The following is a 19,725-nucleotide window of genomic DNA, read 5'->3' as shown; positions in this document are numbered from 1 at the left end:
AAGCCCTAGTTCACATGTATGTGAATTGGATGAGATCTGTACCACATCCGATTTGCATGCCATGTGAACCTTCAGCCTTTTCAATGGAGCTGGTTCACATATGTGTGGGCAGGCCAAAACACATTTAAAAAAAAAAAAAGTGTCTGGTACGATTTTGAGCCGGGTTCAGGTGTGATTTCCAATGTAATACAGTTTTTACAATTTGAGCCTAAATTTCAACTGAGCAACTGAACAAAGTAGCACAGATGGAGGCTATTGCGCTGTCAAAAGCGACCCACTCATATGTGAACCCAGACTTAGAAAGGTGACAAGATGGCACTCCAGACCACGTTTCATTTTATAAAAGAAATAAACCTGAGAAGTCATAGACTGTTCCCATGAAATTCATCATATTTAGATATAGAATAAAAATAAAAAAAAAACAAAAAATAAAGTGAGCACTTGGAGATCTGGGAACAGCTGGCACATATGGAGAACCCACCCAATAAATAAATACAAATACATTGAAGTGCTGCACTATAAACAATATATGCAAATGTGTCCACCTTATACTTGAATAACAAATACTTTCAAGATGATATGATATAATGACCAAAATATGTTAATATTAATCGGTGACTTTCACATTAAGAATCAAAAAACTTCCAGAACAGTACAAAAAAAGCAAAATGTGGAAAGCAAGTGCACAGTAAAAATAACGGCGCAAACAGTCCATATGAACTGCAATCTTCAATGAAGTGAAGCAATATCCAAATCAGAAGCTTTCAGAATCAGTGCAAAAATAGAGCAAGTGCACAGTGAACTAGGTGACTGCACACGCAGTCCACATGAACTACAGTCATCCGTGTAGTGAAGTAACATTCAAATGTGAAAAGGACATCTGTGAGAAGCTTCACCAATATGCACTCTCCAGAACTAAGATCAAATCAGCTTCAAATGTGACATTCCAAGACAATCAATACTCCTCCTCTCGGAGCTGGTTCAGAGCCATCAGTAGCCATCATCAAAGAGCGAAAGATGGCTGCTGGACCAAACATGGACCGGCAGCGTGACATCAGCACGTAGGCTCCTCCCTGACATGTGTTGTGCACACGCACATTCTCAAAGGGTTCCTTACAGTCTACTTTTGTCTAGTTCGAAGAACTGTGAGGAAATCTTGTACAAGTACTATAATATATTATATTGGTATGTCTTTATATGATGCTTTCTTTATAAACATATGCAATTTAAAAAGCTGACTATATTATTTATATTGTTAGTGTGTATTATTCCTGAGTTTTTCTTGAAGAAACCCCAATCTATGATTTTAGCACCCACATTCATGTAAATAACACGTTTTGATGTTTTCATCTGAGTGGGCATTTTCCTACCCTCTGTTTTGCCAATTATGAAGTATTTTATAATAAACAAAAGCATCTGTTGTCTGTGTTTTATCAGTGCTAAAACATATGACCTAGAGTCTAAAAGTTTAAACCTAAAAGCCTAAGAAATTATTGCAGAAGTTAGAGACCTTATTAAAGTCTAGAAATAATTCTGTCTTCAAGGCTTACTCTAGAATATGTCAACTCAAGTAACTTTTTCCCACTGACACCAATGATGAGTTATTGTTTGCTCCCACACAAGGACATTTTCTACTCCCGCTGGCCACAATCCAGCTCCCCTAAAGTCTGAAGGACAGTAAACTGACCCTTCACTTAGAAAGTTTGGAGATTCCTGGTTTAAATAAATACTATTGCTCTTGGTAAACCCTCAGCATCCCATCTTTTTTTTCTTTCTTACAGAGGCTTACAGCCTATTACCATTAAGAGAATAAGATCACTGCCTTTACACACACATGAACTTTAATGGCATCCCAGTCTTGGTCCATAGGGTTCAATATTGCATTGGCCCACCCGTTGCAGCTATAACTGCTTCAACTCTTCTGGGAAGGCTATCCACAAGGTTTAGGAGTGTGTCTATGGGAATGTTTGACCATTCTTCCAGAAGCACATTTGTGAGGTCAGGCACCGATGTTGGATGTGAAGGCCTGGCTTGCAGTCTCAGGACTTTGTGCAGGCCAGTCAAGTTCCTCCAGCCCAAACTCGCACATCCATGTCTTTATGGACCTTGCATTGTACACTGGTGCGCATCTTGAAACAGGAAGGGGCCATCCCCAAACTGTTCCCACAAAGTTGGGAGCATGAAATTGTACAAAATGTCTTGGTATGCTGACGCCTTAAGAATTCCCTTCATTGGAACTAAGTTGCCAAGGCCAACTGCTGAAAAACAACCTCTCACCATTATCCCCTCTCCACCAAACTTTGCACTTGGCACAATAAAGTCAGGCAAGTACAGTTCTCCTGGCAACCGCCAACCCAGACACATCCATTGGATTGCCAGACAGAGAAGCGTAATTCATCACTCCAGAGAAAACGTCTCCACTGCTCTAGAGTCCAGTGTTGGCATGCTTTACACCACTGCAACCCACTTTGTAAGGCTTGGATGCAGCTGCCTGGCCATAGAAACCCATTCCATGAAGCTCTCTACACACTGTTGTGCTAATTTGAAGGCCGCATGAAGTTTAGATGTCTTTAGCTATTGACTCTGCAGACAGTTGGTGACTTCTGTGCATTGTGTGCTTCCGCATGTGCTAACCCTGCTCTGTCATTTTACGTGGCCTTACGTGGAGTTGCTGTTGTTCTCAGTTGCTTCCACTTTGTTATAATCCCACTAACAGTTGACCATGGAATATTTAGTAGCAAGAAAAAGTTATGGATGTATTTATTGCACAGGTGGCAACCTATCACGGTGCCACACTTGAAATCACTGAGCTCCTGAGAGCGACCCATTCTTTCACAAATGTTTGTAGAAGCAGTCTGCATGCCTAGGTGCTTGATTTTATACACCTGTGGCCATGGAGGTGATTGTAACAGCTGAATCCAATGATTTGGAGGGGTGTCCCAATACTTTTGGCAACATGTATATGTTTCAGCAGTCACTGCTATTGCCTCTAATAGATTTTTGTTGGATCATTTAGTCAAAAGATTGTTAAAGCAGCTTTCAAACTTCCGTACTCTGGAGTGTATTCCTCTGTACACTGGCAAAACAAAACAAAAAAAGAAAAGCTTTTTGGCCTTTATGCTTCTAAAAAGGTCAAGCGGTAGCCAAAGCCTCTCTTTTCTGTGTGGTTAAAAGGCGTAGTTTCAAGGTCTTATGCTGAAGGACTTTCTCTACCTTTGTGCATAGTTACTCTCTCCAAAAGAGCTACTGAAGCATCATGGGTCAAAAGAGTCTAAGTGCAATAAAAATTCTTTATATGGTCCTAAATGAAAAAAATTGTCAAACATAATGGGAAATAAAACATATACTATTTATAGATGTGCTGTGATGTCACTCTTGGGTGCTGTAGTGATTTGGACTTCAAATCCTCTCCTTACTTCACCTCCATTACATAAAAGGGTGTTGATTTGTAGTTCTCAGAATATAGCAATGAAACCTGATAACATTGTTTGGGGTACCGTCCACAGAAAGTTACAAGCCCACTGAATTTCCAACTGGGTCAACAGATGTTTTTCTGCACTTGCAGAATATATACTAAACCTTAAAAAGAAAACGAATACAGCTGCCAATGGTGAGACTGGTAAGCTGCAATATATTGCATTTTTTTTCCTTGGGTTTAGTCATTCATTAACCACTTCCTGTCCACCCATAGTCTATAGACTGCTGATGGGAAGCTATGCCCATTCAAGCTAACGTACCTGTACATCAGTCTGCACTGACAGCTCCCGAGCGACAGAGCGCACACTTGGGAGCCCGGCGATCTGTGTGTCACCTGAGAACATTACCGCTGTGACCAGGTGATCACATGGTTTTTTTACCATGTGATTGCTGTGTCCAATGACCGCAATCATATAGTAAACAATAGAAAGTAAAACTAAGCATCAGTTTCCTCTGCTCTAACTTGAGAGCAGAGAGAACCAATGTTGCAGCTTGTGAGTGTACAGCAGCCTGCCCCAGTGTAGTCCCAGTGTAGTCCCTAATAATGCAGCCAGCCCCTGTCACCTGTCCCAGTGCTCATGATGCACCATACCAGGGGTGGACTGACAACTCCTGGGGCCCCCAGGCAATAGGGGATCATGGGGCCCCTGTGTCCTTGCCCAAACTCAAAAAAGCCTATGAAAAAGGTACCAGGGGCATCTCATGGGGCCCCTTACTGACCCCGGGCCCTCGGGCAGTGCCCGAGTTTCCAAATGGTCTGTGCGCCCCTGCACCATACCAATGTCCTGATCAACGCCATACCAGCACCTAGATCACCACCATATGGCATACCAGCACTCTGATCACTGGTATACCCCATACCAGCATTCTGATCACTGCCGTATCCCATACCAGCATCCTGATCAGCCCATATGCCATACCAGTGTCACCAGCATACTCTATATCAGCATTCTGATCACCCCATATGCCCTACCAGCATGATGATCACTACCATACCTCGTGCTAACGACCTGATCACCATGATACCCCATACCAGTGTCCTAATCACTGCCATTTGTTATACCTGCGTTCGGCACTTTAGGGTCACAACTGATCATTGTTTAAATATATATACCATAGTTTGTAGACTTGATAGCTTTCACACTAATATACACCATTTTTGGTTATTTTTACCTCAAAAATGTAGCAGAATACATTTTGGTCTAAATTTATGAAGAAAAATTATGTACTTGCAAAATTTAAAAACAAAAACTAAGGAAAAAAAATTTTTTTTTTCAAAATTATCGGTATTTTTTCATTATATAGCAAAAAATAAAAATCCAGTGGTGTTCAAATACCACCAAAAAAAATCTCTATCTGTCTCAAAAAAATGCTAAAAATTTCATATGGGTACAGTGTTGCATGACTGAGTAATTGTCACTCATAGTGTGATAGTGCTGAAAATTGGCCTGGACTGGAAAGGAGTAAAAGTGTCTGGACTTGAAATGGTTACCTAGCTTGTCCTCAAATCTTTTTTTTTTTTTTTTTTGTTTTTTGCTTTTTTGCTTTAGAAGTCTTTATTTATTCTTCCATAAAAATAAATCTTGACTTCTTTATGTCTTTATTTGAGAAAAGGCAATTCTGTTTACTGCAAAAGTATCATTTTATTTGCAGTAAAGAAACTGCCTCATCGAGTTCTAGATGCAAATTCACATTTGCTGGGCTGTGCTGTGAACCATTACTTGTCATCTGTGTGGATACAATGGGGAAAATGCACAATGCTTGTATAGCACAAGTGGGTATATTAATCAAAGAGTGATATTTTCTGATGTGAGCTAAATCACTTGATATTATGTTATAGGATGGTTCTAATTCATCACAGAGAGATTTTTATTCCTTTTTTACATTTTGATCAATTGGCTCAATAAAATAACACAGGATTAAGTGTTATCTCAAATAAGATGATACCAGTGCTTGATAAATGAACCATGTTGCTGTATGTAATAAGTAGTCTCCTGTGCTTACAGTTTAGGATTTTGTGTGTGTTTCCACATATTGAAAATATATTTTTTTGCAGTGTTTGCAGCAGAAAATAGCAGCTTTCCCAATTTTCTGTGAAATGTATTGTTGAATAAGCAAATGCTCAAATTAATGTGGCTGGAAATATTTTCTACTGCTTTAATGGGTTTGCATGCCTAATTTATCTTTCTAATTTTGCTGCATTTTACAGCCTTTTATAGCAAGCCTGTTAAAGTGGTTTTTCATTTTTAAATAGAGAGAGGAACATCTCTGCCTGTCCTCTATGTCCTCCCTGCTGATGACTGGTAGGGGTCTCCATGCTCAGAAACTCCACCAATAGACTGTTTTAGGAGCACTGCCAAGCAGCTCCAAAGCTCTCATTACTTTTGCTGTGCAGCTGACAGTCTGAGGCTGCTTGTTTGCAATGGGCTTCTCAATTGCTGTTGTAAACAGTGAGGATATTACTATCAATTACTGTTGCTGACCTGCTTACTGCTTAGGTAAGAACCCCAATACCCTCCCCAATCTGTCGAATGCTGCATTTTTTGCGCATTAACCCTTTGAGAACCGTAAGATTTTGGAACGCCAAAAGAATCAATGTTTTTGTTTTCAAAGTTCGTACACTTCAGTTGCTGTAACTAAGCCATTTCATGAAATAATTGGCAAAAAGCTAGATCCATTTGTTGTTTGTCGATAAGAACTAATATTTTGACTCAAACTAAAAAAAAAAAAAGAGTTTTAGGTTCTTAATCAGATGATACACGCAATTAAAAACATGGGACAAATACGTCCCTTGGTCCTCAAAGGGTTAAGGTGCATTGCATGAATGCAGCCCAGTCATTTAAACGGGCTACCTACCGCACCAATATCACTCCAAAAAGTTGCTTGTGCTATTTTTTTGTTTACCATGCATTGCGTGTGCTGCAACACACGTTTGTTGGTGTGATGTGTTTGTCATTTTAACCACGTTAGCCCCAGGACATTTCTGGCACTTTGTTTAATTTTTAAAATCCGTATTTTTTTTGTTAGAAAATATCTAAGAACCCCCAAATATTATATATATTTAACGCAGAGGCGCTAGAGAATATATCGGTGGTCTTTGCATTTTTTAATGTCACATGATATTTGAGCAGCACCTTTTTTAAACTCAATTTTTGCAAATATTATTGCAGAAAAACACAATACATAACCCATTTTTCTGTAAAATATAAAAGATGATGTTACAGTATGCTGAGTAAATAGATACCAAATGTCAAATCCGATCATGTCAAGTTGGCAAATAAAAATAGATGTATAGGAAATTTAATTCATGTTAATTTGTTAAAAAAAAATTTTGCTGGGCCACAGTCTTCTCAGCAAATGTGATATTATTAGTATTCAGTTTAAGCTAATTGGATTAAATACCATGCAATGTCTATTTTATTTTGATTACATCCAATGTGTGGGTCTTTCATTTGCATGTTGTATGAGATGAGACATTTTAGATTGTTGATGTAACATTATGCTTGGAAAATAAATGTGAATGATTATGAATTTATAATTTTTATTATTGATATAAAATGAACCAATATTAAAGAGAACTGTCACAAAGTGTTCCTATAACAAAATGTTAACAGTTTTGCTGAGCTGGATAAACAAACCATAACCATTTCAGCTCCAGGCCATTTCTTCCACTTTTTGTTTGCATGTTACCAGTATTTTTTGCTAGAAAATGTCTTAGAACCCACAAACATTATATTTTTTTAAGGCAGGGGCCCTAGAGAATAAATTGGTGTTTTTTGCATTTTTTTAATGCCATACCATATTTGCGCAGCAGTTTTTCAAATGCAATTTTTTTTCAGACAAAAGACACTTTTTTGAATTGTAGTGCACAAAAACACAATACATAACCCAGTTGTTTGTAAAATATGAATGGTGATGGTACACTGAGTAAATAGATACCAAACATGTCGTGCTTCAAAATTGCAATGGGAACAAACAACAAATTTTACTATTCATAGGTGATGCTTTAAAAGCCTCTACAGATTATCATTTCAGATTTACAGAGGAAGTCTGATGCTAGAATTACTGCCCATGATCTTATGATTGTGGCAATACCTCACATGTGTGGGATGATCACGGTTTGCATGTGTGTGGGACTGACACGTGTGTTTGCCTTTGTGCGTAAGCATGGGGGCCTCTTTTTTCGTTTTATGGTTTTTATTTTCACACTGTCACTTTACTTTGTTATAACTTTTATTGCTGTCACAAGTATTTTTATGGAGGGATCTGAGGTCTATGAAACCCCAAATTCCTCCTCTGCAGTTGAAATCATTCAAAACACCAAGATCAGGGTTTTTTAATGCTTTCAGATTTTTAAAAATGGTGCCAAATGTTTCCAAGTAAACCAGAAGTGATGTCACGTCATTGCTTCTGGTTTACAATAAAAGAGCCGATCAAAGGCGATTCCGGCTATGTTCAGAAATCCAGCCAGATAGCAGACACACCGGCTGGTCGCTTGGGACTCATAGTGGGATGGGGGACCCCAAGAGGGTGGCTGGAAGGGGGGCATCCCCTCCCTCTGCTTGTAAAAGCAATTGAATGGCTAGTAGCCTCTCTGATTGCTTGTACAAGAGAGCTGACCCCTGACTCTAAAAAAACATGGTACTGGGGGTGATGCTTGGCCTGCAGCTGCAGGTATCACTCTGGTACAACCACGGAGGGTCCAGTGATGTAGAAATAAGTCGCTGCTCCAGAAGTGGTTATGAATGAATGGTACTGCAGCTCAACGTGCGTTACAGCTGTGATGGTTTTTGAGATAATTAATTTAAGTAAATCAGGCAGTGTCCGACTCCGGTATATAATATAATGCAGTGCCTCCAGCTGTTAAATACGACAAATAACTTCATTAACAATCCAATAATATGGACACCTTAATAACGTATCACCACACTGTACTTTTCTTTGAGTTCTTTTTACCAATGTGATTTCTTATCATATGCACAAATATTGCCGATTTGATAAATAATTTATGTAATGGAACTGGACCCTGACTGCACTAGGCAGGGGCGGACTGACAACTCATGGGGCCCCCAGGCAATAGGTGATCATGGGGCCCCTGTGTCCTTGCCCAAACTCAAAAAAGCCTATGAAAAAGGTACCAGGGGCATCTCATGGGGCCCTCTACTGACCCCGGGCCCACGGGTAGCGCCCGAGTTTCCAAATGGTCAGTCCGCCCCTGGCACTAGGGTATTTCTGTTAGAATACTGCTTCCCTGTGCAAACACAGACCACGGACAGCACTCTTGAAGGAAAACCAGGAAATAGACTACTTTATTTTAACACAGATACAAGATATATACATTCAAGGAAACAATTCCCCCCTCCCTGCATAATGACACAGGGCAGGGCAAACCACATCTAGCAACAAGAGAAACATCAGCAGACACCCCCCACCAAGCCAATACACAAACACATACATCCCATAATAGTTTGCTCCCAAGCAAGACACACAATTGAACAATGGGATGCAACCACATGGCATTAAACAATGATCAACCCGCCACCCCAATATTAGGACATTTCACCCTGTACCCCTAACAGGCAGAGGGTGACTTACACATAATGGGGATATGGGGAGCTGAGACGGGGGTCTCCCCACCCCTCCAAAGTGAGCTGTGTTCCATGGGCCACCCACCCAAAGTGACTCCCATCACAATATTAATACAAACGGAACTACTGGTGATGGGTATTGCTTGCACACAATCAAAAATATATCACAATACTCTCTATGGGATTAAAACACAAAATATACATCACCACAATGATAAAACAGTTCTTAGAGTGGTTAGTACTTAATAGTGCTCAAGATATAATTTTCAATTCCCGCTGCTGAAGGGAATTAGGAAAATATTCCTGATAAAATATGCACAGCAAAACACTTCAGATAGGTTAGAATGCAATACAGTATCAGTGCCCAAAATAGTTAAAGCAAACTTTTAGTAAACTAATCTCCCTACACCATGCAGTTCATGTATCTATGCACAATCTCAATATAACTAGCACAATAGAATTATAATTAAGGTTCTAGTCAATTTTAAATGTATAGAAAATTATGATATTTTGATACAATCCTCACCACTCCCAGAATTATGTTTTCTGAGATCTTCCAGAGGGATTGCAGTTTGGGGAAAATGTCCTTCTTCAGCAATGAATAAAATCTGGATTAGCAGCAAAACGTTCTTCTTTGGTGGAGATATCTTCTTTTATAAATAAGTTCTTCAAAATAGATTTTCAAAAATAGAGCGGTTCTTAAGATCGTGGTTCTTTAAAAATAGCAGGTTTTCAAAGTAGTTTTTCCAAGAGGTTTTTTTTAGAGTAAGTTCCTTTTTTATCAAGAGAGTTTTTCAAGCAAGTTTTTTGTTTTTTGTTTAAGAGTTTTTTTTCAAGCAGAGCTTTTTTAGGGCAGGGTTTCGTTTTTTTTTTATTTTGCATGAGTGTCTTGCATGGTAAATGTCCATTGTCTTATAAGACCTCCAGTGGTATTTGACAAGTGGACAGTCAGAGCGCCATTTATTCTGGAAGTTCTTTACCTGTCCATTGGGGGCAGTCAAGTTCCATGAATGAAATGGTGATCCCTAGGAATGAAGGTTCTATTGGTAAAATGATGTGTCCTGCTCTGATATGAAAGTGGCTTTTCTCAATATCTCTTTTAAATAAGGCATATATATATATATATATATATATATATATATATATATATATTAGTTAATTTAGTGGCTCATCTTCCTTATATGAGAGTTGTGTCTTGATTAGAGATGAGCGAATTTCTCAAAAATTCGATTCGGCTGATTCGGCGAATTCCAGTGTGAAATTCGATTCGATGCGAATTTCTTCGCTATGAAGATGACATATAAAAAGGGTTTCTAGGCTTCAGAGAGCCTTTAAATTAGTGCAGAACACTGTACCTTTAATTTAAATGCCCTTGGAAATGAGGAAAGAGAAGGAGAAGGAGAAGGAGAAGGATGAGAAGAAGGAGAAGGAGAAGGATGAGAAGAAGGAGAAGGATGAGAAGAAGGAGAAGGAGAAGGATGAGAAGAAGGAGAAGGATGAGAAGAAGGAGAAGGAGAAGGATGAGGAGAAGGAGAAGGATGAGAAGAAGGAGAAGGATGAGAAGAAGGAGAAGGAGAAGGATGAGAAGAAGGAGAAGGATGAGAAGAAGGAGAAGGATGAGAAGAAGAAGGAGAAGGATGAGAAGATGGAGAAGGAGAAGGATGAGAAGAAGGAGAAGGAGAAGGATGAGAAGAAGGAGAAGGAGAAGGATGAGAAGAAGGAGAAGGATGAGAAGAAGGAGAAGGATGAGAAGAAGAAGGAGAAGGATGAGAAGAAGGAGAAGGATGAGAAGAAGGAGAAGGATGAGAAGAAGGAGAAGGATGAGAAGAAGGAGAAGGATGAGAAGGAGAAGGATGAGAAGAAGGAGAAGGATGAGAAGAAGGAGAAGGATGAGAAGAAGGAGAAGGATGAGAAGAAGGAGAAGGAGAAGGAGAAGCAGAAGGAGAAGGATGAGAAGATGGAAAAGGAGAAGGATGAGAAGATGGAGAAGGAGAAGGATGAGAAGAAGGAGAAGGAGAAGGATGAGAAGAAGGAGAAGGAGAAGGATGAGAAGATGGAGAAGGAGAAGGATGAGAAGAAGGAGAAGGAGAAGGATGAGAAGAAGGAGAAGGAGAAGGATGAGGAGAAGGAGAAGGATGAGAAGAAGGAGAAGGATGAGAAGAAGGAGAAGGAGAAGGATGAGAAGAAGGAGAAGGATGAGAAGAAGGAGAAGGATGAGAAGATGGAGAAGGAGAAGGATGAGAAGAAGGAGAAGGAGAAGGATGAGAAGAAGGAGAAGGATGAGGAGAAGGAGAAGGATGAGAAGAAGGAGAAGGATGAGAAGAAAGAGAAGGATGAGAAGAAGGAGAAGGAGAAGGATGAGAAGAAGGAGAAGGATGAGAAGAAGGAGAAGGATGAGAAGAAGGAGAAGGATGAGAAGAAGGAGAAGGATGAGAAGAAGGAGAAGGATGAGAAGAAGGAGAAGGATGAGAAGAAGGAGAAGGAGAAGGAGAAGCAGAAGGAGAAGGATGAGAAGAAGGAAAAGGAGAAGGATGAGAAGATGGAGAAGGAGAAGGATGAGAAGAAGGAGAAGGAGAAGGATGAGAAGAAGGAGAAGGAGAAGGATGAGAAGAAGGAGAAGGAGAAGGATGAGAAGAAGGAGAAGGAGAAGGATGAGAAGATGGAGAAGGAGAAGGATGAGAAGAAGGAGAAGGAGAAGGATGAGAAGAAGGAGAAGGAGAAGGATGAGAAGAAGGAGAAGGAGAAGGATGAGAAGAAGGAGAAGGAGAAGGATGAGAAGAAGGAGAAGGAGAAGGATGAGAAGAAGGAGAAGGAGAAGGATGAGAAGAAGGAGAAGGAGAAGGAGAAGGATGAGAAGAAGGAGAAGGATGAGAAGAAGGAGAAGGAGAAGGATGAGAAGAAGGAGAAGGATGAGAAGAAGGAGAAGGATGAGAAGAAGGATGAGAAGAAGGATGAGAAGAAGGATGAGAAGAAGGATGAGAAGAAGGAGAAGGATGAGAAGAAGGACAGTTCTGTGACAGTTTCTGTCTATTTCTGACAGTTCTGGGACATTCACTCCATACAGCTGTTTCAACCGCTGTATGGAGGGAATGTCATGGAACTGTCAGAAATAGTCTATTTCTGACAGTTCTGGGACATTCACTCCATACAGCTGTTTCAACCGCTGTATGGAGGGAATGTCATGGAACTGTCAGAAATAGACTATTAATGACAGTTCTGGGACTCTGACAGTTCCATGACATTCCCTTCATACAGCGGTTGAAACAGCTGTATGGAGTGAATGTCCCAGAACTGTCATTAATAGTCTATTTCTGACAGTTCTATGACATTCCCTCCATACAGCGGTTGAAACAGCTGTATGGAGTGAATGTCCCAGAACTGTCAGAAATAGACTATTTATGACAGTTCTGGGACTGTCCTTCCATACAGCGGTTGAAACATTGTATCTATTTTTTTCCATAAATGACATTCTGCAGATACACTTAGAGGAGCGCTGCAGATACACTTTTTGCCGGCTTGGAATTATTCTTATTTTCATCCTACTTCTTCTTTTTCTTCTTATGAGGATGAGGATGAAGAAGAAGAAGTAGGATGAAAATAAGATTAATTCCAAGCCGGCAAAAAGTGTATCTGCAGCGCTCCTCTAAGTGTATTTGCAGAATGTCATTTATGGAAAAAAATAGATACAATGTTTCAACCGCTGTATGGAGTGAATGTCCCAGAACTGCCATAAATAGTCTATTTCTGACAGTTCTGGGACATTCACTCCATACAGCTGTTTCAACCGCTGTATGGAGGGAATGTCATAGAACTGTCAGAAATAGACTATTAATGACAGTTCTGGGACTGTCCTTCCATACAGCGGTTGAAACATTGTATCTATTTGTTTCCATAAATGGATACATTGTATCTATTTGTTTCCATAAATGGATCCATTTATGGAAACAAATAGATACAATGTTTAAACCGCTGTATGGAAGGACAGTCCCAGAACTGTCATTAATAGTCTATTTCTGACAGTTCTATGACATTCCCTCCATACAGCGGTTGAAACAGCTGTATGGAGTGAATGTCCCAGAACTGTCAGAAATAGACTATTTATGACAGTTCTGGGACTGTCCTTCCATACAGCGGTTGAAACATTGTATCTATTTTTTTCCATAAATGACATTCTGCAAATACACTTAGAGGAGCGCTGCAGATACACTTTTTGCCGGCTTGGAATTAATCTTATTTTCATCCTACTTCTTCTTCTTCATCCTCATCCTCATAAGAAGAAAAAGAAGAAGTAGGATGAAAATAAGAATAATTCCAAGCCGGCAAAAAGTGTATCTGCAGCGCTCCTCTAAGTGTATCTGCAGAATGTCATTTATGGAAAAAAATAGATACAATGTTTCAACCGCTGTATGGAGTGAATGTCCCAGAACTGTCATAAATAGTCTATTTCTGACAGTTCTGGGACATTCACTCCATACAGCTGTTTCAACCGCTGTATGGAGGGAATGTCATAGAACTGTCAGAAATAGACTATTAATGACAGTTCTGGGACTGTCCTTCCATACAGCGGTTGAAACATTGTATCTATTTGTTTCCATAAATGGATCCATTTATGGAAAAAAATAGATACAATGTTTCAACCGCTGTATGGAAGGACAGTCCCAGAACTGTCATTAATAGTCTATTTCTGACAGTTCTATGACATTCCCTCCATACAGCGGTTGAAACAGCTGTATGGAGTGAATGTCCCAGAACTGTCAGAAATAGACTATTTATGACAGTTCTGGGACTGTCCTTCCATACAGCGGTTGAAACATTGTATGTATTTGTTTCCATAAATGGATCCATTTATGGAAACAAATACATACAATGTTTCAACCGCTGTATGGAAGGACAGTCCCAGAACTGTCAGAAATAGTCTATTTCTGACAGTTCTGGGACATTCACTCCATACAGCTGTTTCAACCGCTGTATGGAGGGAATGTCATAGAACTGTCAGAAATAGACTATTAATGACAGTTCTGGGACTGTCCTTCCATACAGCGGTTTAAACATTGTATCTATTTGTTTCCATAAATGGATCCATTTATGGAAAAAAATAGATACAATGTTTCAACCGCTGTATGGAAGGACAGTCCCAGAACTGTCATTAATAGTCTATTTCTGACAGTTCTATGACATTCCCTCCATACAGCGGTTGAAACAGCTGTATGGAGTGAATGTCCCAGAACTGTCAGAAATAGACTATTAATGACAGTTCTGGGACTGTCCTTCCATACAGCGGTTGAAACATTGTATCTATTTGTTTCCATAAATGGATCCATTTATGGAAACAAATAGATACAATGTTTCAACCGCTGTATGGAAGGACAGTCCCAGAACTGTCAGAAATAGTCTATTTCTGACAGTTCTGTGACATTCACTCCATACAGCTGTTTCAACCGCTGTATGGAGGGAATGTCATAGAACTGTCAGAAATAGACTATTAATGACAGTTCTGGGACTGTCCTTCCATACAGCGGTTGAAACATTGTATCTATTTGTTTCCATAAATGGATCCATTTATGGAAAAAAATAGATACAATGTTTCAACCGCTGTATGGAAGGACAGTCCCAGAACTGTCATAAATAGTCTATTTCTGACAGTTCTGGGACATTCACTCCATACAGCTGTTTCAACCGCTGTATGGAGGGAATGTCATAGAACTGTCAGAAATAGACTATTAATGACAGTTCTGGGACTGTCCTTCCATACAGCGGTTGAAACATTGTATCTATTTGTTTCCATAAATGGATCCATTTATGGAAACAAATAGATACAATGTTTCAACCGCTGTATGGAAGGACAGTCCCAGAACTGTCATTAATAGTCTATTTCTGACAGTTCTATGACATTCCCTCCATACAGCGGTTGAAACAGCTGTATGGAGTGAATGTCCCAGAACTGTCAGAAATAGACTATTTCTGACAGTTCTGGGACATTCCCTCCATACAGCGGTTTCCGGCAAAAAGTGTATGTGCAGAGTTCCTCTATTCTGCAGATACACTTAGAGGAGCTCTGCAGATACACTTAGAGGAGCTCTGCACATACACTTTTTGCCGGCTTGGAATTATTCTTATTTTCATCCTACTTCTTCTTCTTCTTCATCCTCATCCTCATCCTCTTCTTCTTCTTCTGAGGATGAGGATGATGATGAAGAAGAAGAAGAAGAAGAAGAAGAAGTAGGATGAAAATAAGATTAATTCCAAGCCGGCATAAGGGGATGTGCAGAGCTCCTCTAAGTGTATCTGCAGAATAGAGGAACTCTGCACATACACTTTTTGCCGGCTTGCAATTATTCTTATTTTCATCCTACTTCTTCTTCTTCTTCTTCTTCTTCTTCTTCTTCATCCTCTTCTTCTTCTTCTGAGGATGAGGATAAAGAAGAAGAAGAAGAAGAAGAAGTAGGATGAAAATAAGATTAATTCCAAACAGGCAAAAAGTGTATGTGCAGAGCTCCTCTAAGTGTATCTGCAGAATAGAGGAACTCTGCACATACACTTTTTGCCGGCTTGGAATTATTCTTATTTTCATCCTACTGCTTCTTCTTCTTCTTCATCCTCATCCTCATCCTCAGAAGAAGAGGATGAGGATGAGGATGAAGAAGAAGAAGAAGAAGTAGGATGAAAAGAAGAATAATTCCAAGCCGGCAAAAAAGTGTGTGTGCAGAGTTCCTCTATTTCTGACAGTTCTCTCACAGCTTCTTCACATGTACAGCGGTTGAAACATCTGTATCCTAAATGGAAACTAATAGATACAAATTGTATCTATTAGTTTCCATTTAGGATACAGATGTTTCAACCGCTGTACATGTGAAGAAGCTGTGAGAGAACTGTCAGAAATAGAGGAACTCTGCACATACACTTTTTGCCGGCTTGGAATTATTCTTCTTTTCATCCTACTTCTTCTTCATCCTCATCCTCATCCTCTTCTTCTGAGGATGAAGATGAAGAAGAAGAAGAAGTAGGATGAAAAGAAGAATAATTCCAAGCCGGCAAAAAGTGTATGTGCAGAGTTCCTCTATTTCTGACAGTTCTCTCACAGCTTCTTCACATGAACAGTGGTTGAAACATCTGTATCCTAAATGTAAACTAATAGATACAATGTTTCAACCGCTAAACATGTGTTCCTTCTGTCAGAGAACTGTCAGAAATAGCGGAGCTCACTGCAGGGACACTTTTGCCGGCTGATCGGGAAATGTTCGATTCGCGCACCCGAAGTAGGCAAAATTTCGGTTTCGCCGCGAATCGAATATTTCCTGAAATTCGACTCGAATTCCGGTTCGCCTGGTTCGATTCGCTCATCTCTAGTCTTGATGTTTGACCTTTCTCCTGAAAATGGTAGATCTTCATATAATATTTCCATAATTTGTTGTGGTATTAAATCAGATCTTGTGCATTTAACTCCAGTCCATCCATGTTATATATGTCATATCTCTCTCTACATCCTGATGGAGGTATATACATTTGTTGACGTTTGTTTGGAAATATAATTTACCCCAAATCACAATCCATCTCATATGTCCTCATGACTTAAGGATATTCAGTTGATCCTTTTTGTAGTTTCCAACTTTATTAAATTGATTTCGGTGTCCTGGTATATGTATATAATATTAGGAATATGTCAGTTGAATATATGTCAGCTTTTTAGTTTAAATCTAGTTTTGTTCTTTTTCATGAATTGAGTGCAAAGTTCATGGATTAAGTGAGTTTAGGAAATGTATATTGTCTTCTTTAATTCTGGTAAACACTTAGTTAATTTTCCTGAGGCAGATGACTCATTTAAATTGATAGGCGTTGATTCCCAGCATAAACTGATCTCCTGTTCTGAATATGCAATTGTGACATCCTTGAAGGCTTGTTTGGCTAGCAAATATTCTGCAAGGCCTTGTGCAGGCCATAGACTGGTCGAACATCAGCCGATTTTTCGAACAATAAACAAAAAATCGGTTGTTCGTTCGGCCAACGTTACCACCAACGAATAAAAAAATCATCCGACTAAATTATAAAGTTCACCCCATAACTTCTGTCCCTTTCAGGTCACAGCTCATGCGCAGATTTTTTATTGTTAAAACGATCATCCGATCTGGCCATCATTGCCGGGAAAATCGGCCGATCGTCCAAATCGACCGCAAATTTCCCAACGTAACCGATAATCTGAAAGTGCAAAATACACGAAAAATGGCCAACGAACTAATTCACTAACGGTACGAAAATTGGACAATTTTTCTTTTGGCCGAAAAATCGGACGATTAACGACCCATCTATGGCCTGCATTAGATTGTTTCTGTCCTCCCAAAGCTGTATGTAAAGAAGACAGTCTCCCACAATTATATTTATGACTCTTTTGTCTACCCCAGCCCTTTCACAAGGTTGGATGTTATTTGGCCGCATTGTATTTCAAACAGGTCTTTTCCATTCAAACTTATTTGTTTGAAATGGTTTCCTGGACAGGTCATACTTCGATTTCACATAACTGACTGACAGATAACAGCTGGCCTCATAACTATCTTTTGAGGAATAATATTTCTTTTAATAGACTATGAGTCAAAATCACTACACAACAAAGCATGGATGTGAATGGAGCCTAAAAGTCTTGACTAAACGTATGCAATTTACTTCATTTTGATTAATTTTTCGGATACAAATGTCATTTTCAGAGTTTCAGATGTATCCGAATATCCAAATGGACACAGAAACAAATGGCAGTTTAAGCCAAAAAAAGTTAGAACAAAATTATTACATTTTCAAATTTGTTCGATAATTCATATTTGGATAGCGAATGGATCTGAATTTCGTGCCACTCATTGATTTGGATGGACATGCTGCAGTCAGTATTGTCCAGTCAGCTAAAGGCATTTGTCTTGGTTGGACTAGCTTCTGAAAATATTGAATCTATCTGATTCAATAATACAGTATTATAGAATATATAGCAATCTTCCAGAAAAACTGCAACATTTTCAGATCCACATGGACTTACTAATATATGAAATGAATGACGTTGATACGAAAAGAATCCCGAAAATGAATCGTCCAGCATAACAAATTGGTTGAATATGATGAAACAACATTCTTCAATTAACTAAGGCATCTGAAACTAAATGAAAATTTCAGACATGCACATGTCTAGTTTAGACACATTGGGGTTGATTTATGAAAGGGAAATAAACTGTGCACTTTGCAAGAGTTTAGAGGGTGAGAAAAAGCACTGCTGACTTCCATTATCCAATCATGTACAAGCAAAAATGCAGTATTTTTTTTTTATTTTCCTTGCATGTGATTGGGTATTCTTTGCAAAGTGATGCTTTATCTCATTTACAAAGCTCTGGAGCAACTGTACTTGCAGAGTGCAACTGAACTTTGCAAAGTGTGCAGCCTATTTTCCTTTAGTAAATCAACCCAACTGTAGTCAGTGAATTTAGGTGCAATGTCTATTTTCACTGTTTCCATGACATTTTTATTATGCTGTGGATCTGCAGCCTGCACCCAGTGGGGATTTCTGATACAGGGCCTGTAACAGGATTTTCATGGATAATATTCTATTAACATTCACCCATAGATTTACCTACCTGTTTACTTTTCTGCATCTAATCCATTTTGAACTTGCAAACATTTTGAAACTGTATCTAGTTATCAAGTGAGCCACACTAACCCTGTTTTCTGATGCTTGCTCAGATCAGGTGGACCAAAACAGCAGGAAGTGCATCAGATCGATTCCAAGACTCCAGCGTGTTCAATGAGACCCTTCGGATTACAAATATCCAGAGACACCAGGGAGGCAGATATTATTGCAAAGCTGAAAACGGGCTTGGTTCCCCTGCAATAAAGTCTATACGAGTGGATGTATACTGTAAGTAATCAAGCATTCTTTCCTTCCTAAACAAAATTATTATTTCATATGGAAGAACAATTTAGCTTGGTGAAGGAAGCCAAAAAGAGGGTTCCCTTTGTTATACAAGAGTTCTTGGTGGTCTGTTCCATATCTAGGCTACATATTGTTACATAATAAAATGCATTGGTATGGTTTGATGAAAACATTAGCAAGAACCATTAAAACAAATGTGTGTGGGCATGATTGTGTTGATGGTGAATAACCAAGTGATTTTCTATATTGCATTGTGGCTATAAAAGCAGCCAATGTTTGTTATTAGCTGCCATGTTTTGCCAAATGATTTAGAACAAATATGTTCTTGTCCAGGAGAAGTAATTCCAAGCTTGAAGGGCTTCTGGCAGTGCAGCTGGAGTTCTTACAGGAGCTCATTGAGGTCCCAGCTAGAACCTGTTTTATGAGAATAGCTTTAGCTGAGCAAGGGATCTCACTGAGGATCTGGTCTGGGAGTTCAGGATAGAAATGTCTGCTGATATTGGAAAGAGGTATCAAAGTATCCAGGGAGATTGTGAGTACAGACCTGAGTGTAGAATCCTAGTGACTGTTTGTTTATTGCTACTATCTCTTTTTGCATGATTGCCAGTTCTTGCTTGAATTGTGCATTCCTTTTGGGGTCTCCGTGCTGCTCATTCCCTCAGCTGCCTCTGGAGGGACTATACTAAGAAGTTTAATCAATGTGAAGAGTGTAATTTGATTATCGTACTGTTTTACTGGAGTATCCCAAAGCTTCCTGTG

General features: G+C 39.3%; 1 protein-coding gene across 4 annotated transcripts in view; it reads left to right on the top strand.

The window, feature by feature from the left end:
* MDGA2 (MAM domain containing glycosylphosphatidylinositol anchor 2) overlaps positions 1-19,725 on the top strand; it is a 954,572-nt gene that overhangs the window by 508,861 nt on the left and 425,986 nt on the right. For all 4 annotated transcript variants that reach the window (XM_089657421.1, XM_089657420.1, XM_089657423.1 and 1 more), the window contains exon 3: positions 18,777-18,951. In XM_089657421.1, the coding sequence (XP_089513547.1) occupies positions 18,777-18,951 (175 nt within the window). The remainder of the gene's footprint in view (positions 1-18,776; positions 18,952-19,725) is intronic.

Source organism: Staurois parvus, unplaced genomic scaffold, assembly GCF_062004578.1.
Source record: "Staurois parvus isolate SC_StPar_1 unplaced genomic scaffold, SC_StPar_1.0 ptg000997l, whole genome shotgun sequence".
Taxonomy (NCBI): domain Eukaryota; kingdom Metazoa; phylum Chordata; class Amphibia; order Anura; family Ranidae; genus Staurois; species Staurois parvus.
Note: the sequence above shows the minus strand (reverse complement) of the source record. Positions and strands in the feature narration are given on the sequence as shown.